General features: G+C 35.4%; 1 protein-coding gene across 1 annotated transcript; it reads right to left on the reverse strand.

Annotated features, from left to right (window-relative positions):
- Positions 1 to 745: 745 nt before the first annotated feature.
- On the reverse strand, positions 746 to 4,364 carry LOC111916377 (phenylalanine ammonia-lyase). Its single transcript, XM_023912046.2, has 2 exons — positions 3,843 to 4,364; positions 746 to 2,713 (listed from the first exon to the last, which is right to left on the reverse strand). The coding sequence occupies exons 1-2, from the start codon at positions 4,223 to 4,225 to the stop codon at positions 964 to 966; spliced, it is 2,133 nt and encodes a 710-aa protein (XP_023767814.1). The 5' UTR covers positions 4,226 to 4,364; the 3' UTR covers positions 746 to 963.
- Between the last annotated feature and the right edge of the window lie 8,554 nt (positions 4,365 to 12,918).

Genomic DNA, 12,918 nt, shown 5'->3' on the forward strand with positions numbered 1-12,918 from the left:
ACATCTATAAGCTAAATTGAAGTACTCGTGTTTATTAAACTGCAAAAAACGTCTACACTGCATCAAATTTCAACGCATATCCATAATGATTAAGAATTTTCACGATGGTTTATATATGTAATTTCTGAAAAACTCAAACTATATATAAAGCACGGTTTGCAATTTTGATTCTAAATCATACTATACCGAACCCTGTAATTACTAGTACTGAAAAATATTAAACATATAATATATGACGTGATTTGCACGACCATGCAGTTGGTAACGACAATTCCCATATTTTATGGTCATTATTAACTTTTAGTTAAAGGGTAGTAGGTGAAATCACACACAATATGAACATTTTTTTATTTAAACTATTTTTATAATATAGAATTATGGTGTGAATGGTGGAAGCGTACAAACTATTATTTAATTAAAGAGTTGTTATGCATGTGAAATTAGTTTTACTTCAAAGAATAATCTAAATGGTCAAACACCATGACTTCAAATTAAAACAAATTCTTTACATGCTCAATTATTATTGGACGAAAGGAATATTTTTCATTGTACACGTGAGTGCATGTGATGTGGCCTAACGATTAAAAATAAACGAAGTGACCAAAAAGGAATAAGCGGGCAATGTTTTTGAAATTACAGGCACCAAACAATCAAGCATAGCATTTTTCATAGTTGTTATGACCATGCATGCTGACTTTTGGAAAAACACAGGAAACAACTGTGAAATTTTGTCTAAAATGAATAATAAGATCATAATGAGTGATTTATTCTAATAAGTTCATAACCATAAATAATATACATTATAGTAAAAGTCATTGATGACTCATCAACAAGAACATAAGGTACAAATTCGAACCTTGAAATTCCAATGAAAGCATTTAAAGAATTCAAAAAGGATGAAAAAAAAACGAAAAAGAAAAAGGTTTCAAACACAATATTGCAAACAAATACTCTCATTTACTTCTAAGAGATTGGAAGAGGAACACCATCCCAACCTTGAACACACTCCAACAAGGGATCAATGAGTTGGCCTTTGCACATTGCCGTGAACACCTTATCGAATTCCTCCCCTGGTGACGTCACCTTCTCACCTGTTAAGAACCCACTTCCGAGCTCTTCCCTTACAAACCTATATAATGGGTATGATCTACAAGCCTTGATTCTGTTTGGGATTGTCAATGTATCATCCTCATATGCGATTCTTACACCCTCGACTTCTTTGGGCAAAATGGCTTTCAATTCGTCTTCAAAAGCACTGATCTTTTGGAAGATTGAAGTGCCAGTGTTCTTCTCAGTTTCGCCATTGTTTAAAGCATGGTCTACAAGAACTTGTCGAAGCTTCTGCATCAATGGATAAGTGGCGCTGCAAGGGTCGTCGATGTACGCAAACACGTACTCCCTATCAACTACTCGAAGCAAGTCCTTTTCACAGAATCTTGAGGGGTGGAGCTCGCCGTTGACACCCATGGTTAGGACCTTTTTGGCTACTTGGCTAACTGTGTTCTTCACTGTGGATTTCATGTTCTCTTCCAAATGTCTCAAGTCAATGGATTGGCATAGAGCTACCAAGTATGTAGATGACATGAGCTTCAAGATTTCTACAGCTTCAGCTGTTTTTCTTGCTGAAATCAACCCCAAAGAGTTTACGTCTTGGTTGTGTTGTTCAGCACTTTGGACATGGTTTGTCACCGGATTTGCAAGAAACTGGAGTTCGGAACAGTATGAAGCCATGGCAATTTCTCCACCTTTGAATCCATAATCCAAGCTAGGGTTTCGTCCGCCTGAAAGATTCGAAGGTAACCCATTGTTGTAGAAGTCGTTTACGAGTTCGGAGAATTGAGCAAACATGAGTTTTCCGATGGAGGCAATGGCTAAACGTGTGTTGTCCATGGAAACTCCAATAGGAGTTCCTTGGAAGTTACCACCGTGTAAGGCCTTGTTCCGGGAAACATCGATCAGAGGGTTGTCGTTGACGGAGTTGATCTCTCTCTCGATCATTTTAGTAGATGATCGGATGACCTCGATATGTGGCCCCAACCATTGTGGTGAAGTCCTTAGAGCATATCGATCTTGTTTGGGTTTCTGTAAAGGGTCCATTTCATGGACCTTCTGTGCTGCCTTAACATAATCACTTCCATCTAAAATGTATTCCATTATCGCTGCAGCTTCGATCTGGCCAGGGTGATGCTTCAGTTTGTGTGTCAAGTGATCTGTAAACTCTGGTTTCCCTTGCATAACCTCCGCGAAGATAGCCGACAAAACTTCCGACAACAATGCAAGCACATTAGCTTCGAAGAGGACCATGGAAGCCATGCCCGATCCGACGGCGGTGCCATTGACAAGTGCTAGACCTTCTTTAGGTTGTAGCTCGAAGAACCCACCAGTAACTCCGGCGAGGTTGAAGGCTTTTTCAGCGTTGAGGATTTCACCGTTGGGGCCCACAGCTTTGGAGTTGGGGCGACCGGTGAGAAGTCCGGCGATGTAAGACAATGGGACAAGGTCGCCGGAGGCGGTGATTGTGCCTCGGAGGGGTAAGCAAGGGGTGACGTTGGTGTTGAGGAACTTAGTTATGGCTTCCAATATCTCAAAACGGATACCGGAGTAACCCTGGAGGAGGGTGTTGATTCTTACGAGCATGGCGGCTCTGGTTGCTGAATGCGGAAGGGTGTGGCTTGATTCCGTTCCGTTGCCAAAGATTCCGGCGTTTAAGAATCTGAAGATATGAAGTTAATATAAGTAATTTAGTAACAAATTTATACCAAATTAGGAGTTTAAGCAGAATAATTACATATCGATAATTTGGTAGAAACTGAAGGAAAATATACTTAAATCCGTTACACTAGTTATTATAATTCTAATCTTATTTTATATTAACTGTTCTTTATTTTTTTTTTACTACAACCAAACGTACAAATGTATTTTCAACGGTATAAATTAATAACTTTCATTTATTGGTTAAACATGTCTCTTTTCTTGAAAAGTTAACAACCAAAATTTGATCGTGACACACTCGCCTTTAATGTATATATGTATTTTGATTGCTCGAGCGTCTATTTATTTATAACTTTAAAATATTTATAGCTATCACACACATCCCACCTAACCCCAATTTTTGTTTTTTGTTTTTTGTTTTATTTATTCGCCAATATTCTTTTTTCCTAACATAAATCCATTGATTTCAAGACAGTGCAGATTAATCATTGTGAGATATTTTTTAGGAAAAGTTATTATCAAGTAGTCTAGTAAAATACTAAAAAGAGAAAGCTTTGCAAACCGCTCATGTATATAATCCATATATGATATATATATATATATATATATATATATATATATATATATATATATATATATATTATATATATATATATATATATATATATATATATATATATATATATATAGCTTATATGTCATATATTATAAATATCAAATATTTGAATAATAACTAACAAAATTCTATGTAAAATGTAAAAACTTTGTTAACCTTGGTTTAGAATTAAGTCAGTGATATTTATATAAAAAAATGCCCATAGCATATCATAATTAAGTTTTAAACCCATAAATAATATAATCAACAGACTTAATAAATCGGTAAGATGTTTATGTGGCATACCAATTTCTTTGATATTTTATACAAGTATTAAATTTGTGTTATAAGCTCTTATTATATAGAAAACGAGACATTTTATTTATTTTAAGTTTTAAAATGAAGAATACAGTAATTTTAAGAATAGCATACGTTTTTAAATTAAATTAGACACTACTGCAAAAAAATATACTAAGTTATTATCAATGAATTTGGTTGGAATATATATTATGAGTTTAAAAGTTTAAGATTTTACCTAATGAGCTCCTTCTGAAGAGCACCGCCTTGCTTGGTCCTCCGGTGAGAGGTGGCTCCAAACCCGGTGGTGACTCCATAACTATCAGTCCCTTTGTTCATGCTCTCCATCACCCAATCACTACTCGCTTTCACTCCAGCCCTAGCAGTCTCCGACAGCTCCACCTTCACAGTGGAGCTATCACCGGCAGCAGCAATACCCGCCACCTGAGACACCGTCAACGTCTCTCCTCCGAGCTTCACAACAGGCTTCCTGAACTCCTTCACCATTCTCTTCACCTCATCAAGGTGGCTCCCCTTCAATGCCTCCGCTGCAACTCCCCAGTTCAAGGGATCTTTAATGCAGAACTCGGTCGCCACTCCATTTACATGCCCGTTCTCCATTAATGCAACTGTACTTTGGATCGATCTAGCTACCTCTTGTATAGTGTCTGTTAGTGTTCTTGAGTGTGTGAGTGTCTGTGTATAATGTATATATAGGTGGAGGATGAAAGGATTGAATGGCTAGCAATGTGTTGAGTCATTGGTAGATGAGAGTTGTGGTTTATATAGAAGGAAACTGCTGTGTGTGTGTGCAAATTGTAATGAAAGATGTAAAAGTAGGTAAGCACAATGCAAGGCAAGTGGAGGTGGGTTGGTTGAGGATTAATCATGGTCGTTGATTATTTCTGATGAAGTATCAACGGTTGGGATGTTCACGATGGCGATGTAGGCCTGAAAGGAAAGCAAAGAGAAGTAGTTGGATTTGGCCTGCTCCTATTCAACGGCTGCTAATGTAAACAAGAGTGGTAGTTGGTGGGAGTTTTCTAGCTATTTTCCTACTTTTTTTATTCTTCTATTTAGATATATTCATATTATTAGATGCACCTAAAAATCGTAGGCATTAAAAAGTAAAAACCCAAAATCATCTAGGATCAAGTTATTGTCGAACAAATATTCAGAAAATAGGCGATTTTATCTTTTAACAAGGCATGAAATTTGAATTCATGTAGTGATTTAAAACAAAAATAAGGTGAAAATATTATTTTTATATTATTATTCTGATATAAATATATAAATAATCATATGTTAATATTCATTCTTGATTAATTTATGAATTATATATATATATATATATATATATATATATATATATATATATATATATATATATATATATATATATATATATATATATATATAGTATTGTAGTAAATTTTATTATGAATATTAACTTATGATTATTCATACATTAATCTAATGTGAATATTATAGCATATTTTTTTATAATTTTATTGTTCAATAATAATATAAAAGAAGTTTATAAAAAATTTATAACAGAATAATAACATATAAACATAAAGTTTACAATTTCAATTTATTTAATATCTTCATTTGAATATATATATATATATATATATATATATATATATTAATGGTTGTTGCTATCGTAATACAAAAGGGGCATGTAAAAGATGGTCTGTTTTCCGGTCATAGTCAAAGTTTTTAGTATGTGATTGGTTGGCTGCGACTCCACGTAGGCTAGCTTTTCGTTATGGTGGATGAAATTTCCTTCTTATTTCAATTTTGCGTTGAAAAGTCTCGCTTCTAAGTACTATCATTTCTTGACAATCTGAAACCTTCAATTATCAAGAGAACAATATTGTCTTTTGATGCAAAATTAATAGATATGAAATTGCAATAAATTTCATGAATGGAAAAGAGATTCATGATAAAATATAGTAAAATAAAAGAATAAATAACAATTCTAGGTTTAGCATGCAATTCCCAAATTGACATTCAAATATAGGAAAATGATTTACGAGTTTAACGAAGTTTCTAAATCGTTCAAAAAAAACACAATTATGTTTTTTATGTTCAAAAAAACTCAACAAACTTAAATTTTTGAACAGATAAAATATGATTGAGATTTTTTTATAGTTTAGAAACTTCGTTCGGCCTTTTTAGACAAAATGTTAAGTTCGTTGGGTTTCTTGAATAGATAATAAATAATTGAGGTTTTTTAAACGATTTAAAATCTTTCGTTGGGCTTGTAAATAATTTTCCCTCAAATATAAATAAAAAACGACTAACAAAAATTATAATAATAGAGATGCAGTTTTTTTTTCTTTATACGGGTCATGCAACTTACTTTGAAATTGGTTGACTGATATGGTGATGAAAAAGGAGAGAAACTACAAATGTCGCCATGCAACCTACTTTGAAAGTCTTTTCTCCGTTGTCGCCATGCAATTCATTCTTTCTCAACATTTTCTATTTTCGCTTTAATACGTAATTTCATAGAAAATGTTTTTCTTTTTCTAAGTAAATATATGCGGTAATGCACGTTTGTTTGGTATATTTCTGTTGATTAAATATATTCATTTAATTTAATTTCTTTCATCATATGAATAAATTACTTTGAATCTGATCCAACCTAATTAATTAATATAGATATTTTGTTAATATTAATAATTAATTTATGATCAACATACCAATTTTTGCATTACGTATACGTATATTATTAAATACAACGTTAATAGTACGTATTCTATCACGTATATAGTATAAGTGTATGCTTCAAAAGTATATATATATATATATATATATATATATATATATATATATATATATATATATATATATATATATATATATATACCATACGATATGATGTAGTTGTTTTATTTAATATTTTGTCTAAAAGCATGTTCCAGTTCATTGTATTGAAGAATGAGGATGACAATCCCAACTGGATCTGGAATTAAGTATGAAGAAGAGAACATGCCTAGATCCGTAAACCATTCATATCAACACACAATTGGAATTTGCGATTTGAAAATGTTTCTTTTGAATCTCGAGTAACTGCAGCAAAAAAAAAAAAAAAAAAAAAAAAAACCCTGAGAATTGAAACTTCCGTAATAATTAACACTACAAGAAATCAAGGTATTAGCAGCAACGTCTTTATCGGCGGCAAGTAATTTCCGCGATAAAAACGTCAAGAACGCATTGAATAGTCTATCACACTTTCATTTAACGAACTAATTTGAACAGTGTAATGTTTGAATATAAAGAAACTGTTTGTTGCTGTAAAAATTATAAACTGCATCATTTGAGCAATCCATGTAGTGACGGATAGGGATGAAAGTGGGTCCAAACCCGGACCCGATGGACCCGGACCCGGAAAACCCGGAACCGGTTAACGGGATTTTATAGAACCAGAAACCGGACCGGTATATAGGAACCGGTTCCGGTTCGGTTCCAGGTATGGTTCCGGGTAAAGTGGGTCTAGAACCGGAAAACCCGGAAACATCAAAGTGGGTAGGTTGGAACCGGATAAAGTGAGTTTAGACCCGGAAAACCCGAAAAAACCGGAATTTTTTGGTAATTACTTACAGCTTAGTGGGTTGAACTTTGAAAATTTTCATATTGATATCCCCACTTTGGGGGGCTGTAACTTATTGAATACGAAACCACAATTAACAAAATTAGAGTCTAAAATCATGTACAAACTCTAAAATACACTCTGGAAAAACCCGCATGTCAATCCGAATTTAAACGAATGAGATATACTTGTGTTAATATTTTCACATAATACAAAGTACAAAAACAAATAGCTGAAAAGTTGAAAATTTTCAGTTTTGATATCCCGACTTCGGAGGACTGTAAATCATTGAATGTTAAACCAAAAATGACAAAATTATAGTCTAAACTCATGTACATACTGTAGACTAGAAGTTGGAAAAAACCACATGTCAATCCGACTTCAAACGAATTAGATATGCATGCTTTAAAACTTTCATTGAATACAAAAAAACTAAAAAACTAAAAACTTTCAACTTTGGTATCTCAACTTTTGAGGACTGTAAGTCAATGAATATAAAACTAAAAATGAAAAATTTATAGTCTAGAATCATGTACAAACTCTAAACTACATGTTGGAAAAAACCGTATGTCAATTGGAGTTGAAACGAATAAGATATGCATCTTGTAAACGTTTCACAAAAAGTGGTTTCGGCCCTAAAAGTGGTTCCGGTTCCAAAAACCGGTTCCGGATTTTAGACCCGGTTTACCCGGACCCAATGGACCCAAACCCGGATTACCCGGAACCCGGATAAAGCCAATTTTTAAACCCGGAACCGGACCCGGTTCTATATATTCCGGTTCTAACGGGTCCGGTTCCGGTTCCGGTTCGGTTCCGGTCCGGTTTTCCGGTTCTAAATCTCATCCCTAGTGACGGATACAGGTTCAAAGTAAAGGGGTATCTTAAAAAAATCGCCTAATACACAATAAGAAAAAAATTCCAAAAAAAATTACATTATTAAATTTTTTTAGGGGTATCTCGGACTACCCCGGGATATATATTCCTATGAACCCATGTCAATATGTCTCAACTCTCAAGGTTCACGTGGAAAGTCAATCGCGAAACACTAACATTGTTTTAAAACCTTAGTTACAAATTTTAAAAGACAAAATTGCACGATTGGTCCATGTGGTTAGTCGACAATTGGCACTTTGGTCCAAAAAAGCTTTGACTAGCACCAGAGGTCCAGACTTTTTATTTTGTTGCGGTTTTGGTCCAAAAAACTTTAAAAATCTTGAAAATGACATTTTTGCACTTCATGTTTATTTTTTCATTTTCTTTTTTATTTCATTTATTGTTATTTAATCAAAATAAAACAAAAAATTAAAAAAAAATATGCCTACACCTAATAACACACCTAAACCCCACCCTACCCACATCTCTCTAGAATTTCTTAATCTCTCTAATACTTTGTTGGAAACAACCCCCACTGTCGGAAACCACCGTCACCGCTACCATCACTGCCGGAAACTATCGTCGTCTTTGGAAACCGACATCGCTTCGCCAGAGTTGGTGGGGAGTTGTTCTGGTGGTCGTTCGACGACAAATTGATCCAAAGGACGTACATCAGAACTTCCTCCGGAACATCAGAGAAAACAATTTCAATCTTCGGAATACCTACGTAGATCTGGACTTTCGCCTCTACAGAGACTACCGACTACTACGTCGTCATTCATCTACCGACGACAGAAAATCACAATGGTGGCGGCGGCTTCCAGATCTAAAAGTCGACATGAAGATTCGTGCTCTTCTCTCCAGATCTACCTCCGCCTGCCATGGATGTTTTCGATCTGAACAAGTTGCCTCCAGTGATAAACATGTTTGAGCCTTTCTAATGGCAACAAACCGATTGGCCAATCCCTTGATTTTCCGACAACATATATGAGCCCTTTCGTTGGAGGTGATGGTTCATAGCATATGGTAGCGTCATTTTGATGTAGATTTGAAGCATTTTGGCAACGTTGTAACTCGAGGGTCGTAGATATGTGTGGGGTTTTCACGAAGACTACAAGAGAGATAGATCTGACTAGGGTTTTCACGAAGCTAGGCGGTGACGAGACCCTAATTTAGTCGGAGAAGAAGAACGATGGTGTAGGGTTTTCATGAAGACTACAAGAGAGATAGATCTGACTAGGGTTTTCACGAAGCTAGGCGGTGACAAAACCCTAATTTAGTCCGAGAAGAAGAACGATGGTGGCGGTGGGGAGCTGGAGCTCTAGAGACGTTGGTTATTGTTTGTACGAAGAACAAGGAAGACGATGTAACCCCGATTTGTTTCTATGTGGATGAAGAGATATCGACAGAGTTTTCAGCAAGAATGATATGGTGGCTGTGATATCCCCTAATTTCTTAGCTAGAAAAGACCGATTTAATTTATGCTTTTTAAAATCAAATCAGATAAATCTTTATAAAAGATGTTGTAGAATTGGTCCCCAAAACAAAATATGATAAAAGTTTGTCAAAACCTTTCTTTAAGAAATATATCATTTCCTTTTATATCAAAACCTCGGGATGTCATGTTCCGATATAGATCAAAAGCATAAACAAGACATTATAAACCTTACAACAGCTATTTATAACTACTGGCCTATAATCCAAAATCACTCATCATCATCATCATCCGACTATGCTCGGGGTCCTCTACTTGTAATATAAACAACTGAGTGGGTCAGGCTTGGAATCCTGGTGAGCATATAGGGTTTTCAACCCACAATACATAATTTAATATGCTTAAACATCAATCAATCAACCGAATTACCCCAACCCCATTATCTTATTTATTTCTTAAGGGTTTACCCTAAGAATCAACTATCACTCCTTCCTAAGGATTCATCCTAAGGAATAGACACAAAGTCACCTCGTCACCGCGGTTTAAACAACGGGCACTAAGTCCATAGCTGCCAAGGTTTATTCAACATGTGCTAAGTCCATAGCTCTCATTTATCGACAGTATTATTTACAGGTATTCCCCCCTGCAATACATGTCAATGGGTTTTTAGAGTACAACAAATGAACATATAGTTCATTACACCTATAGGTTGCGGCCCTGCTAGTGTTCCACAGACTGTCTAGAATAGTCCATGGTTGTCATCCATATTATGCTGAATGATGGGGGCCCACGTTTGGGTAAGGGCTTTTCTCATATTGCACCACTCACGCCACACGTTTGGGTAAGGGCTTCACCCCTCACTATCAACTCATGATCTCATTTCACCACTCACTTTCAACTCATGATCTCTATCACTGATCATCCCATCTATCCAGTTCACCTTTCATCACACCCACTATTTCATCTACCCATGTTTTACCCAACATTTTTCGTAGATAAAAATACATATACAGTTTAAATTATTTAAAAACCTGTATAAATCATTCCTTTAACACCCATCTCAAATAAACAAACAATATATATCCATACAGCACGTATTTTATGTAAAATACTTCATATCTATGTGTAAGGTGAAAGTAACTACACACTCACCTGATTTAATGAAAATCGGGCATCAATTCGTTTCCTAAAACGATCGTTTCTAATAAAACCAGGAGTTTTATTGAGAAACCGGGCTCTGTGAGGGTCGGGCTTCGAAACCGAAAAGATAAATTTTCCGGGCTTCTCGGGCACTTCGTGGCGTATTCCGGCGGTTATAATCGATACCGGGGATTTGGGGAATTTTAAGATGAAGAAAATATGGAAAAGGGGGTTAAAAGTGGCAAAACTCCAAAACTACCCGAGAAGGCTCGCATACCCCTTCTATTTATAGGGTCTGAAGGTCGGATAGGGAGGTGGGGTCCGCAGGCGAGGGTGCACAGGTGCTCGCACATGGGCTGCGCATGCGAGGGCCTTGCTGGAGGCTTCTGATTGGACCGCTTCGGACAACTCCTTGATTCGGACACGTTGTTGATGACACACCGAGATCGGACACGAAAGCAGCCTCTTATTGGACCAAACCTTCGGTGGGAGGAGGGTGAGACACGCCTCGCCAGCTGGCCTCCGGTGACTCAGCAGTTCGGATACATGGCAAGCATGCAGCGAGGGTGACGTGGCATTTCCGGGTGAAGCCTATATATGCGAAATTTCTCGGTTTTCGCACCAAAACTTCTAAAATCCATAACTTTCGCATATGAGCTCTGTTTTTTATGTTCTTTATATGAACACGTAGGTAAAATTATGCTCTACAACTTTCGTTTAGACTTCGTCGGCTAATTTTGACTTTAATTTTTATATTATTATTTTTAACAGACCGGGACAGGAAATTCGTTAAAAATTCATAACTTCTTCATCCGACGTCCGTTTTCGTCAGAATTTTTACCGTTTTGCTACTACTGACGAGACCTTCAATTCTTGTTTAGGTCGTGTCGGCTAAAAATCACTCGATCTAAAATTTAAGTTTTTAGTTGTCTATTGCTAAGCTGAAACTTCGAAAAATCATAACTTCCTCATATGAAGTCAGATTTGGGCGTTCTTTTTATACATACTCTCGGTTTAACGAGCACTACGAGTATCCTTTAGATTACTAAGGCTAAAAAGTGTTTTATCAAAAACTCACTTTTTACGACATTCGGCACCGTGCCGGTTTATCGTGAAACTTCGACAGGTCATAACTTCTTCGTTATAACTCGGATTTCGGCATTCTTTATATATCCATAATCCTTGTCACGCCCACTACAAGTTTCTTAATAGATATCGGCTTTATCTAAAATTTAATTTTTGACGCTCATTTTTATTCTTAATTAATTAAATCCTAATAATTAAGCATAAAACACGTAACTCACATAAAATTCACATAATTCCTTTTCATTTCTTCTAAATGAGTTACAAAGGTTAACTTAGACCATTATGTCAATACTAATGTCTAGCCTAGAAACACGGGCGTTATAGTGGCGGGCCGTGTTTTTCGGTGAGAATGGCAGGTGGTCGAGGGTAGAAGCAACCGGTATTGGTAGTGGTGGTGGTGGTTTTTTCTTTGTGTTAATTTATTTTCAAGTGCAAGATGCCAAAATGGGTATCGTAGAGAGAGATTTTTTTGTTTTATTTTTAATGGTTGTAATAAAGTCAAAAATGAAAAATTAAATAATAAGGGGCAAAATCGACTTTATAAAAAAGTTCAAATCAAATTGGACCAAACTTGCAACAAAATGAAAACTTTGGACCTCTGGTGCCAGTCTAAATTTTTTTGGACCAAAGTGACAATTTTAAGTTAACCATAGGGACCATTCGTTCAGTTTAGTCATTATAAAAGTATAAATATTTATAGAAGCATATATATATATATATATATATATATATATATATATATATATATATATATATATATATATATATATTTGAGAAAATTATGTGAATGGTCCCTATGGTTCGTAGTAATCTGCACACTTGGTCCTTAATTCTTTTTCTTAACGCGGACGGTCCCTATTACATTTTTTGTTATGCATTTGGTCCTTGACAAATGTAAAACATAAAAATATTTGTAACGACCCAAAAATCAAAGGTAAAATTTTTATTTTTATTATAGTCAAAACACATATATCTTCTAAATCCAAATATTCCAAAAACATGATTAATTAAAAATTTTTATTAGGGTTCGTCCCAAAATTCATAAATTGCAGAAACACGGGTGTGTGCGTTGCGATCAAGTCGGACCATTCCTTTCCAAAACGATGATACCTAAAACCATACACAAAACTGTAAGCACGAAGCTTAGTGAGTTCTCCAAAGCATACCCCACATAATCAC

This window comes from Lactuca sativa, chromosome 2 (assembly GCF_002870075.4).
Source record: "Lactuca sativa cultivar Salinas chromosome 2, Lsat_Salinas_v11, whole genome shotgun sequence".
In the NCBI taxonomy this organism is placed as follows: Eukaryota; Viridiplantae; Streptophyta; class Magnoliopsida; order Asterales; family Asteraceae; genus Lactuca; species Lactuca sativa.

What these genes read in the sequence shown, in the direction of transcription:
- LOC111916377 (XM_023912046.2), bottom strand. Translation starts at nt 4,225, where the DNA reads ATGGAGAACGGGCATGTAAATGGAGTGGCGACCGAGTTCTGCATTAAA. An exon ending in CTTCAGAAGGAGCTCATTAG is followed by an intron (nt 2,714 to 3,842) that starts GTAAAATCTTAA and finishes TCATATCTTCAG; the next exon opens with ATTCTTAAACGCCGGAATCT.